Source organism: Papio anubis, chromosome 6, assembly GCF_008728515.1.
Source record: "Papio anubis isolate 15944 chromosome 6, Panubis1.0, whole genome shotgun sequence".
In the NCBI taxonomy this organism is placed as follows: Eukaryota; Metazoa; Chordata; class Mammalia; order Primates; family Cercopithecidae; genus Papio; species Papio anubis.
The window spans coordinates 5,509,505-5,531,555 of NC_044981.1; the positions used below are offsets into that span (position 1 = coordinate 5,509,505).

The 22,051-nt window shown below is 41.8% G+C and overlaps 1 protein-coding gene across 12 annotated transcripts in view; it reads left to right on the plus strand.

Moving 5' to 3' along the window:
• FARS2 (phenylalanyl-tRNA synthetase 2, mitochondrial) overlaps positions 1-22,051 on the plus strand; it is a 514,316-nt gene that overhangs the window by 343,444 nt on the left and 148,821 nt on the right. For 11 of the 12 annotated variants that reach the window (XR_002521280.2, XM_003897004.4, XM_003897003.4 and 8 more), the window contains one exon: positions 19,101-19,252. Coding sequence is in view for 11 of the 12 variants with exons in the window: in XM_003897004.4 (XP_003897053.1) it covers positions 19,101-19,252 (152 nt within the window). In the remaining variant the exon portion in view is untranslated. Of the gene's footprint in view, positions 1-19,100; positions 19,253-21,526; positions 22,042-22,051 lie in introns of those variants that run through there. The other variant, XM_021936586.2, reaches the window with a different exon arrangement.

Genomic DNA, 22,051 nt, shown 5'->3' on the forward strand with positions numbered 1-22,051 from the left:
AAGGATCTGTGAAAGGAGTATTTCCATGTGGCAGGCATGGGAACAGGCCCCTCCAGTCCTGTTCCGTACTCCTTCACCCTTCCTGACATTCATTCCCAGGTCCCTCACCTGGCTGGAGTTCTCTTCTGACATGCTGAGTATTTTTTGAGAATGGAAGGGAAAGAAACTTGAGGGCATTAGGCCTAGGATCTTTTCTTTGCAGGGACGGGGATCCTTCAGTGTAGGGCATAGTACTTGGAGAGTGTTTTCTTGTTGAGTATTAGGAGAGGAGAGTTGGTACCTTTGAAGTTTCCCTCAATGAGCGGAGGATTCATGCCTGAAGCACCTTTGTTATTCCCTGAGCAACTTATCAACACCCTTGTTCCTGCAGTTCTTTGTTTAAATTTATGTTGTGAATTGGTTTTTCTGTGTTTTCTTTCTGTACTTTATTAGAATCTGGTGTGATAACAGGGGTAGAGACCACAGTCTTCTTGATAAATTTGTTTCTCTCTTCCTTCTTTGCCATATCAGTGAGGTCCAGGCAGGAGACAGAAACCATGCCATTTGTTTGGTTTTTAATACAGAGAATTTAACCTAAAGACATGTTAGCCTTTGAGGGAGGTGATTAAGAAGTCAAGAGGAGAATGTGGAGGTGTCATGGAGGTAGATGACAGAAAGCATCTCCCCACTCTGGGGCTGAGGGAACAATTGAAGAGGCTGGAATTAATGAAACTTAAAACCTCAGTGGAGGGTCCTTCAGAGCTAAGGCCCAGACCCCCAAAGAGGAGGACAAGCCAAGCAGGTGTCTCTGAGCTCAGAGGAGGGAGCCGTGGGGCTGGGACCCACCTCCAAGGAGAGGGGCTGCACTGGCAGCTCTGAGGGAGGGTGCGATGAGGCTGATGCTGTGATGTTGGGAAAACTGTGATGTGAATGAAGCCTCTGCTCCTGGCTGCCAGTGTGTAGGAGCCGCGTTGCTGAGCTCCTGACAGGAACAGGAAGCCAGCAGAATGGAGCCAGCCCCTTCTCCTCTGTCCGGCCAGCAGCCTTCCTCCAGGGCCAACTGGAGGCGCTTCCCAGGGAGCCGCTGGCCAGGCTGAAGTGCATTGAAGTGCAGTTTGCAGAGTCCAGCCCAGTCTCCCACAGCAGAGTGCGGGAAGCAGGTTTAGAGCTGAGAGGCCACAGCTTAATTACTGCTTTGTTAGCCCAGAGCAAAGCCAAAGGCCCTTTCTGTCCTGTAACTTTGAGCCCTGCACTTTTCTCTTGTTGTTTCTTCCTCTCTAGCTCTGAGTTTGACCCTTTAGCTCTTCAGAGAAAAGGTCTAAAAGACCCTCAGCATTTCCAAGTGTCCATTTTATAATCCCTTCATGCCTTCTGCCTAGGAGGTCTACCCCTTAATCCTTTGACGTGTACCTAAGGGGAAATGGCGTCTCAGCTGAACCGCCAATCATGCGCTCCTTCTGTGGGCATTTCTCCGATGGCCCTTCCTCCCATTTCCTGCGTCCTGGTACCGCAGCCAGATCGAGGCTGGTGAAAGCAGAAATCATGAAAGAGAGCCACAGACTTTCTAATTCAAGTCCACAGATGTTGGTTATTTCCGCTGTGTGCCAGGCACTGTGGTTAATAGAACGCGGGAGAAAATGTGATCCCTGCCCTTACCGCTTGCCATCAGCTGACACAAATGTAAACAGAAATGTAAACTCTTCCCCAGGTTACAGACTGGGATGGTCGTTGCCACAGCTTGAGGAGGTGGGAGAAGCAGATAGATCTGAACTAAATTGTGGTTGGCCATGAATGGAAGAGCAATAAAATAATAAACACATCTATATTTACTATATGCTTTACCAATACCGACACCTTTAATCCTCACTGGCAACGCCATGACAGATGACTGCAATGATCCCCCTTTTGTAGATGGGACATTGGGCGATTAAGGAAACGCCAAAGATCACAAAAGCTAGCAAGTAGCAGAGCTGAGTTGTAGTGGCTGAGTGACCTCCCCCTTAGACTTCGTTTGAAGATGAGATAAAGTAACAGTGCCTGGCAAGAGAAAGCGGGTAGTTAATTATACCTTACCTTGTATGGAGTTTTGTAATTTATAAGGGTTTTAAATATGTTACCCTATTTAATTTTCATAATAATTCGATGAGGTAAGGATGTTAGTCTTATTTTGTAGGAGTCTACTGAAGCTAAAATAGGAATAGAGATGGTCTCTAAGAGACAGGAGAGGCGCCACCACCATTATACGTTCAGCATATTCGGGGAGGCCGTCAGGAAGAGGTGATGCTTTGTTGGGTGTGCTGTGATTTCTGGCTGAACAGGAGGTTGGGGAGTCACACACACGATAGTTTTTGGAGAAAAGAAGACTAAATTTGGTTTCCTGGCTAGTGCTATGTATGGAACCATTATCATTCATTTTGCATAAGGGAAATTAATCATTAAAGGGCTTAGAATGTTAGCTCTTAATTGATGATTTTACTTGTTCATAGCCTCTGCGACATTGCATAGAATTTATTTGATGAAACACTAAAAAGCTACTTTTCCAGATATCAAATAGTTAATATTCTTAAACCAGCAAGAAGCCCATGGTCATTTTGAGAAACAGGAATAGTGATTTGAGTGGAGGTGAGATATGAGGTAGCCTGCAAGTCGGATGTGAATGCCCCTGCCAGGTTCTCTTCTGGCCTCTGGTAACCAGTGGAATCCAAAATGTGGGTTGCACTTGGTCTTTTCTGTTTACAATGTAGGAAGGACAAACACACTTATAATCTTTGTCAGGTTTCCCCTGCCTAACTTGGTTAAATCCAGCAGGTCTCAGAGGTACTTGACAATGGCCCAGGGTTTTCACGGTCCCCCTCATGACACGCTGTGGGACAGTTTCGGTCAGATGACAGTGTGTGAGGTGCCAAGCACCCACTTTTGCAGATGAGGAAACCTGGATGCAGAAAGCTGACAGTTTGTGCCTGGTCAGGGAGAAGCAGGCCCGGCCCTGGGACTGCTGCCCTAGACGGTAAGCAGCTGCTCCAGAAAGCACTCAGTACCTTCTTCTTCTCTCTGCTAAGTTTGGCATTTGACCCAACAGATGGCCAACAACTTGTAAATATTCACCCGTGTTTTGTTATTTGAATGTGCTGATCATACTGAGACTTTTACTTGCTGGATGGAAGGCATGGCTGTCTCTGGGAAGGGGAGAGTGACCTGACCCCTTGAGGGCTTTGAGCCATGTTTGCCAAGACGGCTGGGTCTGCTTCTGCTCCTGGTGCACAGTGCCACGTTTTGCACTTGCCACGTCTAAAATTCCCTTTTCCCCTCTGGCCTATGAGCTCTTGGGGGGCAGGGAGGAAGTCTGAGTGGCTGAAGCAGCCATCGCAGGCAAGACACATCGCAGCGCCTGACGTTCTTTCTCTGGTCTGATGTTTGAGTTCTGCAGGCCACCGCCAGAGCTTGGAGCCAGCCATTTCTCCAGCAGCACTCCGTATTCGTCACTCTGCTAAGCAAGGCATCACAGCGGCCCCCTGTGAACTTTGGTGTAGACTTTGTTGAACTCATTTGAATTTGGTGCGAAAAAAAATAACATTTCACATTTCTCCCTAATGTGGAGAAATTGAACTCATTGTCTTTTTTGTTGAAGTATACTCTAATATTAACAGGTGGAATTTTATTTTAAATATAGAAAAGCCAATTTTTAAAAACATGCAAATGCATAAACTGTAGCCAATATTTCCTTCCATTACATAATTTCTCTAGGTAATGACTAACATTGATATCCTTTGTCCTTTAATTTTCTTTATCTAGTACTTGATATTTAGAAAATACATGCTATGTTTAAATTATACAACATAATAATACAGTAGCTACCCATGAAGCCACCACCCGACCTGTGATAAATCTCACCAGTCCCTGGGGTCACCATGAGTTTTCTTCTCCATCCTGTCTCCCTGCCACCCCTTTCCTTGCCCAGAGCAACTGTGATATTTTCTCTTAAAAAGTTAGGTGAAAGATGGGGCAAGAAGGCTCATGCCTGTAAACCTAGCGCTTTGGGAAGCCAAGGTGGGAGGATTGCTTGAGGCCAAAAGTTCAAGATGAGGCAAGGCAGCATAGTGAGACCCCGTCTCTGCAAAAATAGTCAGGCATGGTGGTACCTGCCTGTAGTTCCTGCTGCTCTGGAGGCTGAGGCTGTAGGATCACTTGAGCCCAGCAAGTCAAGGCTGCAGTGAGCTATGACTGTACCACTGCACTCCAGCCTGGACGACAGAGGGAGACCTTGTCTCCAAAATAAATAAATAAATAAATAAGTAAGTAAATAAATAAATAAATAAGTGGTCATGTTTAGCTTTCTTGTCTTCTCTCCATTTCTACCCTGTAATTGAGAGTTGATGTGAGACTTTTCTGGAAGTATCAATCAATAAATGTTTTCAGAAGTCATCAAGTCAACATAGCCACTTTCCCTGGGTATTTCTGTCACCAAAAGGGATAGAGAACAATGCTTCCAACACAGGCATAGGATGAATGTCTACTGGGGGACTGGGGTCACTGCAGAGAAACAACAGAAACAGTGTTCATTCTTTGGCACTGTAGAGGTCAGGAAGAAATCTAAAACATGTAGTATCAAAGCATCTGGCCCCAAAGGACCACTAGACCAGGACATAGGGTTAGGGGCAGGGTGAGGAAGAAAGGAGGAAGGTCAGATTCAAGGGGGTCCAGTCTATAAAAGGCCTTCCTTCTGTGAGATTTGGAAGTTTGACATTTACTCCAATTTTGAACAAGTCATTGGAAATCAACGTCTTAAGTTCTTTGGGTTCATTTTGATTTGTTCCTTTTCCTCTGTACACTGCAACAGTCAGAAGGCCAGCTCTGTGTGGATTCAGGCAAATTCAAGTGACTTCGCTAGCTGGGCTTCAGTTTTACCTTGCAGCATATATAGTCCCTGTCAGAATGAGGGCCTTGCAGAGACTGAGATGTTGTAAAATTAACAAGAAACTGTGAGCCAACTCTGAGAGTTCATCCTCTAAGTATATTTGAGGTTAAATTCAAGGTTAGGGGTTCACAGACCTAGCTCCCATTATGTGTGTTTTCACCTAGCATCTCCACTCATTTTAAATGAGGCAAATGGAAGGCCACAGTAAGCATGATTAACTGGGAGAAATTATCATCAAAACCGTACGTGAGTTCACTTAAAGTATGTGCTGGTACAAGACCATGACGATACAGAGAAGAAATGGAATGGAAGATCTACACAGATGGGCAAACCTCCTGCAAATATTTTACCTCTGAGAGGAAAAATAGAGTGTGACAGTAATGCCGCCTCCAGAAAGACTAGTTATTTAACCAAAAAAAAAAAAAAAATGGATGTAAAAGTTGAAGTATTTGATAAGTTCTGAAGATGAGATAGAGAGGCAGAATAGAAAAGAGAAGTTCCCTGTATTTCTTCTATCAATATATTTATTCATTTTTTGTTTTCATAAAAACGTTTGCAAGATTAATTTACATGCTATACAATTCACCCATTTAAGGTCTGTAATTCAGTGGTGTTTTTCAGTATATTCACAGATACGTGATCTCCACAGTCGATTTTAGAACATTTTTATCACCCCACAAGATACTGTACTTTTGGCATTTTTATTCTGTATAAAATACCTGGCCAGATGTTCAAAGGTAGTGAAATGTTATGAACTCTGGGCTGAGGCCTCCACCTCCTCTGCAAGTCCTTCCCTAACCAGAGGCACATGCGATATTTTATTTAATGAAGATTTCTGAGGTCTGCTGCTGTGTGTGTGTGTGTGTGTGTGTGTGTGTGTGAAAAACCACTAAGTTCAGGCAGGGGCCTTGAAACCTTGCTCCAGACCCCTAAGTCCCCATGAACCATGAAGATTTTGGAGCCACATGCAATGCAAATGGGCTCTTACTCTCCTGTCTAACTAGAGTAGCACACTGTAGCTCCATTTTCCAAATGCATGATCTGTTTAAGTGAAGCATTCTAGAGCTTTAAGGCAAATGTGAAAGGATTCAAAAAGACTTAAAACTCTGTTTCTGTCCTCAAGGAATTCACTAGATAGTTGGGGAACCATGATATTGAAACATCAAAAGTTAATTGAATACAAGGTTACCAAAATGATTGTTCCATATGATTTCATTATAGAAATACAGAAATTCTGTCAAAAGTTAAGTACAAATATGGGAAACAGTACAATTTAGAGGGATGTTTAGAACTTGGTGAGTCTCGTGTGGTTTCTTAATGAAGTAACAGAACAAAAGTTGCCTGAGTGGGAACTGTGCCTAACTCTGGCCAACACAGTATGCTCCTGGTACTCAGTGAAATTGAGTAAGAATAAAAACAAAATATTGGAACAAAGCGAGAAAATCTGTAAATATCAAAGCAGCATGAAATCATAAGTTAAAACAACCTGAATTCATAAAATACCAAACTCACCAGCCAAATCTGATAATCAGTTTTTATTAAAAAATGAATAGATGGAATTAAAAGTAAGGGCCATCAAACATTTAGATGTAAAATGAAGTAACTGATAGTACGTGCTATTTTTTATAGGTAAAGCTGAGTTTTAAGTTAATTTAGAGAAGAACACAATCGCACGGGCTATAAACAGACTGGAAGTACTTATGACTCAAGATAATTAATCTAAAAGCTAAATTAATCATTTGGAAAGGAAATGTCATGGGAGGCACCATAGGGATAAATGTTGGATTTGGTCTTATTTACATAATTGTTAATTAGGCTGAGTAGACTACTTCTGGAAACAGTAGTAGAAACTTGGACTAAATGTTTGTATGCCCCCCAGATTCATACTTTGAGATCCAACCACCAGGGTATTAGGAAGTGGGGCTTTAGCGAGGTAATTAGGTCATGAGAGTGGATCTCTCAGGAATGGGATTAGTGCCATTAGAGGAAGAGACAGCAGAGCTTGCAGCTCTCTCTCTCCCCCCGCCATGTGAAGATACAGCAAGAAACCTGCTATCTCTAAACCAGGAAGAGAGCCTTCAAGCACCCAACCATGCTGGTACCCTGTGGCCTCCAGAACAGTGAGAAGTAAGTGTTTGTTGTTCAAGCCACCAAGTCTGTGGTATTTTTGTTACAGCAGCCCGAGCTACAGCAGAGCCGTTGGTTTTAAATGGGAGGCCTGGGGGCCGGGCTCGGTGGTTCACACCTATAATCCCAGCATTTTGGGAGGCTGAGGCAGGTGGATCACCCGAGGTCGGGAGTTCGAGACCAGCCTGACCAACATGGAGAAACCCTGTCTCTACTAAAAATACAAAAAAATTAGCCAGGCATGGTGGTGGGCACCTGTAATCCCAGCTACTCGGGAGGCTGAGGCAGGAGAATCACTTGAACTTGGGAGGTGGAGGTTGCAGTGAGCCCAGATCGCACCATTGCACTCCAGTCTGGGCAACAAGAGTGAAACTCTATCACAAAAAAAACAAAGGGGGGGTGGCGGGGAGGCCTCAAAGTACAGGGGTTAACAGCACAGCCTGGCCTTAGTAGACCTACATTTGACCTTGGCTCTGTCACTTACTGGCTGTTGGACCTTAGACAGCTTAGTTAAGGTCTCTAAGTCTCATTGTCCTTGTGGACACATGGAGTGGTAATGGTGGCTATCTCGTGGGGTTGTGCTGTGTGTTAATGAGATAATGCACATGAAGAGGCTGGCACAGTCTCTGGCACACAGCACCCCACAAACAGTGACCATTGGTAATCATATAATCACAATCAGAATCGGGGATGTGTGTTCTGATCTAGAAAGAGAACAAGTGCCAAAGAAGCTGCAAAGTGGTCCTTTAACTAAACGTGGCCATGGTTCGAAGCTGACTGAAGGTCACCTTGGCAATGTCATAACTGTGGCGAACTTGTGGAGAAAACAGAGACCCTCCCCTGTTTGACACTCTTTCCAAATAATTTCTGAGCTGAGAAAGAAAACCAAAAAACCTAGTAACTTAGCCTAAAGGGAAGGAAACCAGAGAATGACTTAATAATGATTGACTAGCATGGAAAAATTTGCAAATGGAGAATGATAATATTACCCTGTTTCAGTAACATTAAAAAGGAGAAGAGAGTTTTAAGGTAAGAGGAAGATTTTGGTGCAGAAAGAAACTTTACTGAAATAATGGTGCTGCGGTACTGGGTTGTATTAACAATTGACAATGTATTATTAGCCTTCTTGAGAATGTTTATGAACAGATTCATGGGAGCTGAAGAATTTTTATTCAATCACGGAATGATAAAAGGGAACCTCCGGCCAGGCGCAGTGGCTCACACCTGTAATCTCAGCACTTTGGGAGGCTGAGGTGGGTGGATCATGAGGTCAAGAGATCGAGACCATCCTGGCCAACATGGCAAAACCCCATCTCTACTAAAAATACAAAAATTAGCTGAGCATGGTGGTGGCCACCTGTAGTCCCAGCTACTCGGGACGCTGAGGCAGGAGAATTGCTTGAACCCAGGAGGCGGAGGTTACAGTGAGCCGAGATCATGCCACTGCACTCCAGCCTGGCAACAGAACGAGACTCCGTCTCAAAAAAAAGAGAACCTCCCAGGGTTTTAACCTTGGAAGGTGCATGGAGACATTTGTGTTTCAGATATGGGGGCTAGGCCCAGAGCAGAGACAGTTAGGATGGAGTAGCATTGTTAAACCAGAATCCCACTTTTTCCCCTTCCCCTCCCCAGTCCCCTTTGGCAAGCTTATAATTTATAACGGGGTCATGGACAACTGTGAAACTTGTGTATCTGTTGAATTCTCCAAATCAGTGTTTTGTCCGGAACACTATGACGTCTGTGCTTTGTGAATGTTCTTTCATGTCCTCTTCACCACAGTATGCTGCCACAGGTGCTGTCTCCATTTTATAGATGAAGAAACCGAGTATATTGGCCTCAGTCATGTGTCAAGCCCACGGCACATGAGTCAGGGCCAAGGCCTGACCGATTTCAGCTGGTAAAGATACAAGGGGCCACTCTATTTTGTATCGTTTTATTTTTTGACACAGGGTCTTGCTCTGTTGCCCAGGCTGTAGTGCAGTGGCGCAATCTCGGCTCACTGCAACCTCTGCTTCCTGGGCTCAAACAATCCTCTAACCTCAGCCTCCCAAGAAGCTGGGACTACAGGCATGGACCAACACGCCCAGTTAATTTTTGTATTTTTTTGTTAAAATGGTTTTCGCCATGTTGGCCAGGCTAGGAGCCTCTGTAGATTTAGACAGCTTATTACTTACGTAGACGCAGAAAGAAGAGTAGCCAAAGGTACCAGCTCCCACACGTCGTAAAAGGAGGATCCTGAAACAAAGGGAGGGTATGTTAGTTTAGCAGGGCGGTCATAAACAGGTACCATAGCCAGGGTGGCGTAAACAACAGAAACTTATTGTGTCTCAGTTCTGGAGGCTGGAAGTCTAAGATCAAGGTGTCGGCAGGGTTGATTCCTTCTGAGGATCTGTTTTGTGCCTCCTTCACCTCCAGTGGTTTGCTGGCAAGCTATGGCATTCCCGGGCTTGCAGGAGCATTTTCCCAGCCTCTGGCTTCATCTGCATGTGGTGTGCTCCCTGTGTGCGTGCCTGTGTCCAGATCTCCCCCGTTTGATAAGGATACCAGTCACATTGCATTAGAGTCTGCTCCAATGATTTCATTTTAAATGTATTACCTCTGTAAAGATCCTGTCTCCAAGTAAGCTCGTATTCTGAGGTACTGGGGTTTCAGACTCCCACATATCTATTTTTTGGGGGGAACACAAGTCAATCCGTAATAGAGCAGGTGATTACAATGCCAGCTGTGACATAGCCCATTGCAGAGAAGCCAGTTAAAGGCTGCAGCTAAGACGTTTTATATTCTATGGTACTATTCCAAGGAGGGGAGCCAGAAAGCCTCATACGCCTTCAGAACCTGGAAGGTGAGGAGAGACTGCCTCATGACAGCCTCCCAGGGAAGTAGGGAGATGGGCAGGAGATGGCTCCTGGTAGCTCCTTAAAGGCCTGGAACACCAGAGGATCACAAGGCATTTATCCTTTCAAGACAAGACACAGATGAGCTGTGGTTCAAGTCTTTGTTTGGTGGCTTAAGCAGCTATGTGCAAGGTTGCCAGGGGCCCCAACAGAGCTGTTCCTCTGTCATCGGTCATAGGACAGGGCAGATTCTAAGCCAGGTCTGCCACACTCCCATCTACACTCCTTGAGGCTTGCTGTTTCCCTGGACACCAATTCTTATGTTGATGGTTGCTGACGTTTTGTTGATGTCTTGGAGTCATAGGTCAGTTTCCCCCAGAAAGCAAACTCTGAGGCAGAGATGAACATGCCGGAAGCTCATTAGCAGGTGCTCGCAGGATCAACACCTGTGGAAAGGCAGGGGTGGCAGCAGGAATGGGTAGGGGAGGAGGTGGGCTGCCGTGCACTCACTACCAGGCCCTCAGCTGACCCCAGGCAGCTCTGAAACTGCAGAATTGTCTGAGCTGCAGGGAGGGGTTTCTCTTCTAGCCCATAAAAGGCAGACTTTTGTTATTGAAATAAATATGCTGCATTGCAAGTAGTTACCACAAGACAAACAATGATTGCCTTCATGTATGCTTTTATCATTAAGTATATATTCTTAACAGTATCAAGGTATACACAGTATATGTACATACATGTATAGATCATGTTAGTAAAGTATGATTTTGGTATTTTTTAACTCACTTAAGACAGTCATCACAGCTGTCTATATTTGAACTGCATGACACAATTTTGAGTCTGGGTCACAGACCAGATCCTTATTCTGGTCATTGAATGACTTTATTGGGTTTGTGAATCCTGAAAGTTCTATATGAAAATCTGTATTTAAGAAGATATATACATTTCTGGAACGAGAATTTGAATCTGTTTTCATATTCTCAGGGAGACCTGTGTCCTGCTCCCCGACAAAGTTAAGAACCATTGTGTAAAGAAACAGAGTCACGTTGTGGTTGCTTTGTAGGCTGCACTTTGCCTGCTCCAAACACACAGCAGTGATAGATCAAAATCTAAAAAGGGAAAATGAAAAAGTCATAATCATGCCCCCTACTCCCCTAAAAAAGATATATCACTATAGACAAGAGACACACACAAAGCAGAGTGTGAAACGTTGGACACTGTGGGCTGCAGGATCACAAGCCGGGAGGTGGAAACAGAGGCTGAGCTCTGGTGGCAGTAAGACTAAATGTGCCAGGCCAGAGCATGTGCTCTGCTTGAAAGCAGGCAGGGTAGTGGTCCTGTCCTCTGACCTAGAAGGGAGGTCCAAATCACTGCCCGCCATAACCTCTAGCCTATAGAAAGCTTTGATCCTGGGAAGAGCACAGGACAGAGACAAGGCCTCCTTCTCAGGAACTGAGCCAAGTACCCCCATGTCCTCATCAGCCATATCACCATTGGGTAGAAACCCAGACCACCATGTCAACTCCATTCTGTGTGAGGGGTTCAAGCAGAGGAACCATAAAAACCTCTGAGCAGGGAGGGTGATCAGCAAGAGAACATTCACAATTATCCCCTGTACAGGCCAAGCGTACACACCCAAATTCCACGCCACGTGAGGAACTCTGACCTTGGGGTGTCAGCCATCCAAATCAACAATCAGAATGTGAATTCACTGAGAGTAAAGGAAAATAAAAAAAGCTATCTTGAAAAAAAAAATGTGTGATGCCCTCAAAGAGACCATTGGATAAATAATAACCATTTAAAAAAAAAAAAAAAGAAAATTCTGAATAAGAGGCAAAAACTGGCAGAAATGAAGGGTAAGTAGATAAGGGAAAAAATTAGAATCTCAGAAATGAGTGATAGATTCATTAAAATAAAGAAGGAAAAGCAGATGAGACTAGTAGACTCAGTTGACAGGAGAATTAGTTAAGAAGCTGTTACTGAAGAATTCACCCAGAATGCGGCACAGACACACACAGAATAAAACCTAAACTAGGTCAGTTAAGAGGAAAGGAAGATAGATTCAGAAGCTCCACAGTATTGATTATTGCAGATCCAGGAGAGAATGAAAGGAATGGCAGAGAAGTAGTGCTGGAATTTTTCAGAATTGGAACAAGACGGGAACCGTCTGGTTGAGAGCACTCTCAGAGTGCTGAGCAGCATAAAGAAGGATAAATGCAGACCCAGCCTCATCAGAGTCAAATTGCAGAGCCTGGGGGATAAAGATTCGCTGCTTCCAAATTGCCTGGAAGGAAAGACAGATTACCTGTGAGGAAGTAGCACTGACTGACAGCAGACTCGTCACCATTACTAATAGGCAGCAGGGAAATTGTCAGAGTGCTTAGGGAAGACAAACATGAAGCTAGAATTTTGTGTCCTACCAAATTATTAAAGTGTGAGGAGTTTCAGACATGTAAATACTGGGAGAGTTTGCCTCCTGTGGACTTGCACTGCCAAAAAAACTGTCGAAGGATACTTATCTGAGAGAGCAGAAGTGAAAAAGAAGGAAGGGTGTTAGGACTAGGAAAGGCCTAAGATTTTACCTCAGGTTGGGTTTTTTTGTTTTTTGTTTTTTTTTTTTTTTACCTCAGTGCAGGTTAACAAGGTACCACTGCACTTTCATAGATGCAGGCAGAAAGACAAGAGACTCCTGCCTCCAAGGACTTTGTTACTCAGCGCAGAGGCAGCGTGAGTCCTCTTGGCGTTGGCTCTTCTAGTTTCCCAGTTCAGTAGCGGGGAGGTGGAGCAGCTCCACATGCTGTGCACACACTGGGCTGGGGCACAGCTGAAAAGCCTCAAGCTTGGGCTCCTTCCAGTATTTCCTTTGTCTGTTTACATGTGTTTGTTTTTATCCCAGTCTTTTAAAGGGGCTGCTAGTAAACCTGCCCAATCTTTGTCCCTGAGGAAGACATTATGTTTATCATTCCGGTGAGGGAACAACCTACTTTCTGCTCCAGAGGGAGAGACTCACCATCTTCCAGTGCTATTTGGTGTACAAGCCACCACGAGTTTTATGAAAACTCCGTGGAGCACTGTCCTCCAACAAAGAGGTGGAATACAAGAAAAACATATGGAATTTTAAAATACTTTTAACTTAAAATTAGCTGTTGAGTTTATTGTTTTACCTGTGATTTCGTTTAGAAGATGAAACTCTAGGTAAGAATAACCAGGAAGACGGACTGCTAGGGAAAATGAAACTTCCTGTCTTTTTTAGGAGTTGAATGGAGACACTAAATAACTTTGTGCTTGGAACAATCTATTAAAGGAATATATAAAAAATATATATATATAAATAAATATATATAATATAAATATAAATATTATATATACATATATTTCTTAAAGAAGAGAAATCCAATTTACTGTTTACACCAGAGGGAAAAATGTTAGAATATTTTGAAAATCAAGCATCTACTAGGAGGCAGAAAAGGAGAAAATTTATGAAAAGAGGAAGACTGGTTAGCAGAAAACACAAATGAAGATGGTAGAAATAAAATATATTGGTTATCACAGTGAATATAGATTAAAGTGACCTGTTAAAAATCTGAAGCCACTCAGTCATCGTGACCTTGTTCCAACATCTCAAGCAGGAAGGACGGGTTGAAAAGCTGTCCCCACTGAGGTCTGATGTTTTAGTCTCCGCAGAATTGCCACAACATGTCATTGGTGAAACTGAGCTCATGCCCACTCCTCGCCTGGCCAATGGTGTAAATAACCATCACTGGTTTATGCTAGTCTCGATTAACAAGTCATGACTTTCATTTCCTGGGACTGAGGAGGGACCTTTCCGAGAGATCAAGTGGGAGATATTATTATCTTCTTGATAGATCAAGAAAATCAAGCAGATAAAAGAAAGGATATAGAAGATTTGAATAATACAATAAAGAAGTGTGACCACACCAGAATGAGAGGTAATATACTTTTCAGGCACCCCGAGAACATTGATTATATTGCTACTTTCTACTTGGGCATGGAATTTTTTTTCTTTTTAGTTTGCAAAAATATATGAATTTTGTGACTTTTAATGAATATCTTTTTATTGTGAATATCAAGTGTAATTGCATTGATGTCAGAAAAGTTAGTATTACTCATTATTGGAACTTTGTTGTAACTTGCTTTTTAACCTCAAATATAAGGATATTGTTTCAAGCCCGTTGGAAGTAGCTGCAGTGCAATAAATGTAAGGGTAAGAAGAGAGTGTTATAGGAGTGTTTAGCATCAGTTTGCACATGTCCAAGTCGTATGCCTGGTAGGAAAACTTTAAATTTGGGATCACACATTTTTGCCTATGCCATTTCTATTCATTAGGTACATAGCTATTTCTTGTTTACTGCCTTGGTTAGACCTGTGAGGAGACAGAGCACTGCTAATGGTGGGTACCTAGTTATCAGTTTAAGTTTTCTGTTTTGAGTGAAATATCCATTTGATCAAAGTTTCCAAGTTCATTATTATTAAATCATTCAAAATATTCACCTATGACTTTTAAAGTCTCTGCTGTATCTGTAGTGGTTTTTTTTGAGAATTAAATCATTTATTGATTACACATGATAATGAATGATACACAAACTTCATTCCCATCTATAATTTTATCTGGTACCAGATTCAATTTAGATATACTGCATAGGATGGGCCAACAATCATTTTTATAACCAGTAAATCCTTGATTTTGCTTGGGTAATCCCTTTTAATGGTGAACTTCAGGTCACAACAGTAACTATCAGTTCAACTACACCAAGGTTTCTGAAGACAATGGCTTCTCCACCCAAGCAGGTTGTATATAAACTCCAAATAGAACCTGGCATCACCCTGAAGGAATTCTAACTTCATACTCATGGGAGAAATTTACCAAGGTGGCTTCAGAGTAGACTAACTTTACACAGTACATTTAAAAAAAAAAAAAAGACATTTATTCAGCATCACAATCAGACTATTACATTTAGCAATCAACAGCATGGGTGCCAAAAAAAAAAAAAAATCTACATTAAAACCCTTTGTTGGAATGCTTTACGCTTTCCACAGAACAGAAACTAAAATAACCTGTTATACAGTTAGTCACAAATACAGTCCTCAATTTTTTTGCCCATACACATGAGTATTTGTCTAAAACATGTCTTCTTTGTAGCAGCTAGGCCCTGCCACTGTGCTTGCCTGAGTTCACAAATCTGTTGTAACCTATAGCTTCCCTGACACTTCTCTGGCTCTCCTCTCCTGCTAAGCTTTGTTTTCTAATTGAAATCTTCTGCCACTGCCTTAGTTACTACTGCTACTGGAACTGCCGTAGCCACCTTGGTTTCGTGGTTTTGCAAAGTATTGGCCTCCACCACCATAGGGAGCAGAGCTTCTGCCTCCAAAGTTTCCTCCCTTCGTGGGTCCAAAATTTGAAGACTGATTGTTGTAATTGCCCAAATCATTCTGGCTTCCACCACCTCCAGAATTGCTTTCATCATTACCAAATCCATTATAGCCGTCCACACTGCCACCATATCCACAACCACCATGGCTGCCACCACAGCCACCACAACCACTGAAGTTTTCTCCACCACCAAAGTTGTTATTCCTACCGAAACCACCTCCACCACCACCACCAAAGTTTCCAGAACCATTTCACCTCTTTGGCTGTAAGAAGCACTCGCCATCTCTTGCTTTGATGGGGCTTTCCTAACTTCACAGTTGTGACCATTCACAGGATGGCATTTCTGAACGACAGTCTTATCCACAGAGTCATGGTCGTCAAAGGTTACAAAGGCAAAGCCCCTTTCCTTGCCACTGCCTCAGTCAGTCATGATTTCAATGACTTCAATTTTTCCAAACTGTTCGAAATAATCTCTTAGGTGATGTTTTTCTTCTTCAGTGTCTCCTTTAATGCCACCAACAAATATGTTTTTCACGGTTAAGTGGGCAACTGGTCTTTGAGAATCTTCTCTTGAGACAGCTCTTTTTGGTTCCACAACTCTTGCATCCACCTTGTGTGGCCTTGCATTCGTGGCTGCATCCACCTCCTCCACAGTGGCATATGTGACAAACCCAAAGCCCCTGGAGCGCTTGGTGTTGGAAGCTCTCATGACCACACAGTCCGGGAGTGTTCCCCGTTGCTCAAAATGGCTCCTCGGGCTCTCATCGGTTGTTTCTAAGCTCAACCCTCCAATGAAGAGCTTCCTCCGCTGTTCGGGCTCTATGGGAGACTCTGACTTAGACAGGACGGCAGGGAGAAGAGAGACTTTAACGATGCATCTTTGGTGTGTCCACGAGCAGAAAGTAGCAAGCTGACGAACGTGTCTCGTATCTGTAGTTTTGATGCCCTTTTCAATTCTTTAAAAAAAAAAAAAAAAAAAGAATTCTAAAGAGGACCAAAAAAAGAACATGTCAGTGCAGCCAGCTCTCTGTATATGGGGGTTTCACGTCTGTGGATTCAGCCAATCGTAGGTCCGAAATATTTTGGGGTAAAACAATTTAAAAATACAACAATAAAAAATAAAAATCTAAAAATATAGCAGCTACTTACATAACATTTGCATTGTATTAGGTATTATGAGTAATCTAGAGATGATTTAAAGTATACAAGAGGATGTGCATAGGTTATATGCAAATACTACACCATTTTGTATAAGGGACCTGTGGATTTTGGTAGCTGTGGGGGTCCTGGAACCAATCCCCCTCAGATACTGAGGGACGACTGTATGCAGTTATCTGATAAAACTAGTAAAATAGTCATCCTTCTGTTAAGAAAAGAAATAGGAAAACACAAATAATATTGTATGTAATTGAAAGTCCCTTTGGATTCTAAAATTCCACGATTCTGTGGTTGTGGGTTATGGAATTCCTACTAGGTGGCTTTGCCTGTCCAGCTTCAGCCTCTTTGCCGTTCCACCTGGTTACTAAACGCTAGGACAATCCAGGGATGGAGGCAAGGCTCTATGTCTCACCCACATGGTATGTCCATTAGCTCATGCAGTTAGACGAGAAAACACAGCTGAATGCATTGACTGTAATGTAGTCATTGCTCACAGCAGGCGCTCTGTAACGTGCTCCTCTAGCCTCTAGAATACCTACAATGTAACAGGGACTATGCACAATAGATTCCAGAGGTGGAAACAGAGATGCACACCCCACCCTCAAAAATGGCAACCTCTTAGGAAGACAGCCGTGAAATAAGTAAGTACACAAACAGTGAGGATGAAAAGTACTGAGCAAGAGAAGGATAGGGTGCAGTAACAGGGGATTGACGGTGTCTGTGAGGGTACCAAGTGAACAGGGTGGCTGAGGACCAGAAGTGAGGTAGGGAGGGTGGGAAATTGTATGTGGAGAAAGCCACTTAGTGTGTTTAAGAAACCCAGTAGGCTGGGCTGGCCCGAGCCTAGAGAACATGGGAAAGAGGTAGAAGCTTTTAGGAATTGGAGGCTTTCTTCTGGGGCAATGGGGAGCCACCGGATGGTTTTTACCACCACTGCTGGTTAAGCACCTGAAAGAAAGCCCACATCTCAGTAGCCATGATCTGTAGTTAGCCTCTTATTTCCCAAACAAAATTCTGTTTCTCCCGTTCAAAAAAGCAAAGGCCACTAGTGGATATCCTGTGTCTGATACCTATCTATTAGTGAATTAAATGCTTTCTTTTCAGTTAAACCATTAAACTTTTCATATTTTTTAACTTGAAATAGGCTTGCAATGCAATAAGCTGTCTGGGTTTTTCTTTTGAACTGCGTGGATTTTAAACTGTATTTACCACAATGTATATTTTAATAACGTCTTGGGGGATGTGCTCTGGCTGCCTGCGTTATCATCATACCGAGTGTTGTCCAGGAATTGCTGACGTATGTTTCACTGGGACGCCTTCTCCCATTTCTCTGTCACCATGCCTCACATCAGAACTCAGTAAGTACGGTACCTCAGCTTGGATTAATTGAAGAGGAGATTCCGTGCTAATTCTTGGCAATCTCAGTCTCTTGTCTCCCTAAATTTCCATTTTCCGTGAGGAACAAGAGGGTATTGTCAAAAGGAAAAACAACCTGTGTAACCACCAAACTCCTGTCATCTATTGTTACATTAACCCATGGGTCATTTATCACAGCCTCGTGACTGTAGGAGAGAAAACAGAGTGCTTCTCAGGAGCCAGCAGATTTTGTCAACAGCACCAGGGTGCTAATTTTACCGTGTTTGTATGAAATGTGTGTTCTAAACTGATGCATTTGTTTGACAACTTTATTGATATTTCAAGTTGAATAATCATCTATGTCTGAGCATTTAGTTCTTCAGATATTTTGCCATTTAAAAGTTTTATACTTTCTCTGATCAATGATTCACCGAAGGATTTATAGCAATGTCAGGCTTGGCATACATCAGTTTATAAATTTGCCCGGATTTAGCAGATATTCCCTTAGGATTTCATAGGTATGTAACGAAACTTTTTTTATTGCAGCAGTAACTTGTAGACCAAAACATACACACATACACACATATGTCTATGTATAATTTTGATGTATATATGTGAGAGCTGTATGTTTAGTTGTTTTATATTTATATATATATATATTTGTGTGTGGGGGAAAGCAATAAATATAGTAACTTCTAAACATATCTAATTTTAAATATCTGTCCTATATAATGGTGAACTACTGAGCTTAATAAGCTGGAAAAAATGGAATAAAGTGGGGGAAATGGCTACATTTATGTTTATCACATCCTTAAAGGCATAATTTGAAAAATAATTCCCCAAGTGACTACTTATCAACCCAATCCTTTATTTTAATAATTAGAAATAATAACAAATAATGACATTACTAATTGAAATGTGAATTTTGATAAGCTCTTACTTATTTCTCTACTAACATGGCTTTCTGAAAGTATCACAAGAAGTTAATGAATTGCATGTTAATTAAATTTGAACTTTTCTCCTCTAGTATTCAAATGGAAAAAACTGAAATATAATATATTCAAATTGCTTTGTAGTAAGTTGAACATTAATGGCAATATAAATATAATATATAGTAACGTTACACATGAATGTGATAAGAATCTGTAATATTCATAATGGAATTTGCTACTTTTGAACATTGATTTATCTTTTAAGTTCATTTTGTTCTGCAAATTTAAATGCTGAAATGATGTTTTACCAGCATTTCCTAATAGCCAAGTGCAACTTTTTATGAAAAATTTAAATATTCTCGTTCAACTAACAAGTTCATGTATCTTTTCTGCTCTTGTTTTGTTAGCCTCTGAGCAAATATCCTCCTATGATAAATGATATTTCATTCTGGTTGCCCTCTGAGAATTACGCAGAGAATGATTTCTACGACTTAGTCCGAACGATTGGAGGAGACCTGGTGGAAAAGGTTGATCTCATAGACAAGTTTGAACATCCAAAGTAAGTGAAAAGCTTTCTGATTTTACCCTTGACTATCTCCATGTGATAAATGTCATATGGAAGCATATCATAAAATTTGCTGAAACCCAGTGTATCTGGAACAGAATGTCTTCTGAATTTGTAGTGAATGTATAGCTTATCAGGAAACTCTTTGATATCAGTCCTCTCTGAAAATCTTTCCAAGATGCATTTTCCATCCTTCCTGCCTTAGTAAAGAAAATATATGAAACAGAATCTTTTAAAAGTCCTGTGGCTTTTCAGTATTGTTTGTGGAAGTGACTTCTAACCTTAGCATGTTCCAGGTGCAGAGGAAATGAGGCAGAAAGAGTGGTTTGTGGAGTAGAAGTTGTTTTGATAGACTCTCAGCAAATATTTATTAAGCATTTACCACATGCCAAGATCTATATTACGTCCTAGGAATTAAACGTGTTCCAAACAGACTTATTTCTGCCTTCTTGGAACTTACAGTCTTGTGAGAGAGGCAGACATTAAATACATGATTATGAAAGTGTGCTACTATGAAGGAAAAATGCACTGGGTGTCATCAAAAAACTAATTTCATTTGGGGAGTCAGGGCAAGCCACTTTGAGACATGGAAGCTGAGAACAGAAGGATGATGGGCGGTGAAGAAAGAAGCAGGAGCATCCCAGATAGCACATGGGAGTCCTGGGGGGCAAAGGGCACATGAGGTGCAGAAGGCAGCCAAGAACACAGCAGCTCAAGGAACAAGGGGGAGGCCATGTAAAGTGATGATTGTAGGGTAGTGATGTATTTCCAGGGCCAGGTGGGGCCAGAATCTGCAAGGTCTGAGACTTGGAATTTTACCCTAATTGTAGTGGGAAGCTATAGAAGGATAGGAGCAGAGAGATAAGGGACGTGATCTGATTTGCATTTCTGATGGGTCACCTTTAAATGGTCCCCTTTGGCTCCTAACTGTTAAAGAAGAAACAGCCACCAAATCCTGTCTAGCTCACACCTCCATTTTTGCCTTCCCCTCCTGATTGTTCCAGGTGTGTCATATCTACGTTGTCAGGGCTCCTGGACCCCATGTTCTATCCTGTGATTCAGACTCCCATCTGTTTTCTTCTTTGTCTTTTAAAGCTTTCATTCTCTAGATAAAGATGTTCAGTGTTCACTGCCAATTCTTTTGTCTTACTTTCACCAATCATCTAAATGACTGAAGTACATCATCCAGAATTTTACTCAACAACTTGTGGAAACAATAGTCCCTGAGCTCTCGCATGTTTGTTTATACTTGAATAACAGTTTGGTTGGAAGTAAAATCTTGGCTTCGTCTTTCTTTTAGGGAGGATCTTGTAAGTGCTGCTCAATTGTTCTTTCAAGTTTAATTTCATGTAAAGAAATCTGATGCCATACTTGATCTTTTTGCTTTTTGTTTTAAAGGATTCCTTCTTTATCTTTCAAGTTTAATACCTTTATCAAGTTCCACCTCAGTATTGATCTATGCTCCCTAGTATATATGATATATACTCCCTAGTATATATCATTGTGTTTCACAGATTGGACTCTTATTTATTTTAGGAAAATTTTCTTGAATTATATCTTTAGGGATTTGTTCTGATCCATTGTTCTGTTCTGTTTCGTTCTTCAGGGATCCAGTTATGCATAAGTAGGCTCTCCTTTGTCTGACTTCTGTACCTATTATTTTCTTTCTAATGTTTTAAAATTCTTATTTCCGCTTCATTTGGTATGCTTTCCTCATTGTTATTCTTCTTTGTCCCTTACTGTGTTTTCTTCTGTCTTTTCTCCCTTGTGTACCTTCCATCTGCAGTTACTTTGCTTTTCTCCCTGTTCTGAGTTCTGCAAGCTCACATTTCAGCTCCCCCTGATTTCTTGCCATCTTTTCTCTGAGTTATTTCTGCTTTCTGGTCTTCCTTCGTAGAGAAATTGCTTCACTACATTTAAAAAATTCATTGTAAAATATTTAGCCAGAAATTTCAAATGCCCCAATGGCAACATTTTTTTGTGACTTCTCCGTTTCTCTGCCGTTGTCCTCTTTTTTCCCTCAATTCTTTTTTAATTGATCTGTCAATGGTGTGCATATGATCGCTTTTTTGCCACTCACATTTGAATACATTGGGTTTCCTGGACCAGCTATTTGCACAAGACTGGGGGGAGGTTGAGGGTTGGCATAGCAGGAAGGGGCTGGGGTAGACATTCAGCCTAGTTTGTTTTCACGCTTTCTTTTTCTCCAGTGCCAAGAAACCAACTCTTTCTTTAAACATGACTCATCTCTTTGATTTTTTTGTATAGGTCTTCCTCCCACCCCAAATCTACACTTGTTAGAAACAGAAGAATGACCTTTGCCTACCCCATTATCAACACTTGGAGATAGAGACTTTACACTTCAGATTGTAACCCTTAGCTCAAAAAAAAAAAAAAAAAAAAAAAAAAAAAAACCATGTTTTTGCTGGAGTTTTCTGAGATGTGCCACTCTGTGTATTTCATCTCTTCACTTCCTCTCATTTGGCTTCTACTTGATTTCAGCTGCTGTTGGCAACCTTTAAATATATTTTGGAGCTTGCAGATGATATCTGTCTCCTAACTTTACAGAAAATAGAATGTATGGGGTAGTCTGGATCCCTGATGCTGTGGAGTGCCAATTCAGCCCTGGACTTTTATGTGAGAAAGAAATTTCCAGGAGTTTCCATGTTGATACTGGAAGTCTAGTTATTTACATTTGAAGAGAAGGAAAAATATTGGAACACGACTGATTGCTAAGTACTAATTGATATGCCAAAAGCATGTGACTTGTAATTTTTTTCCCATTCTTTTTTA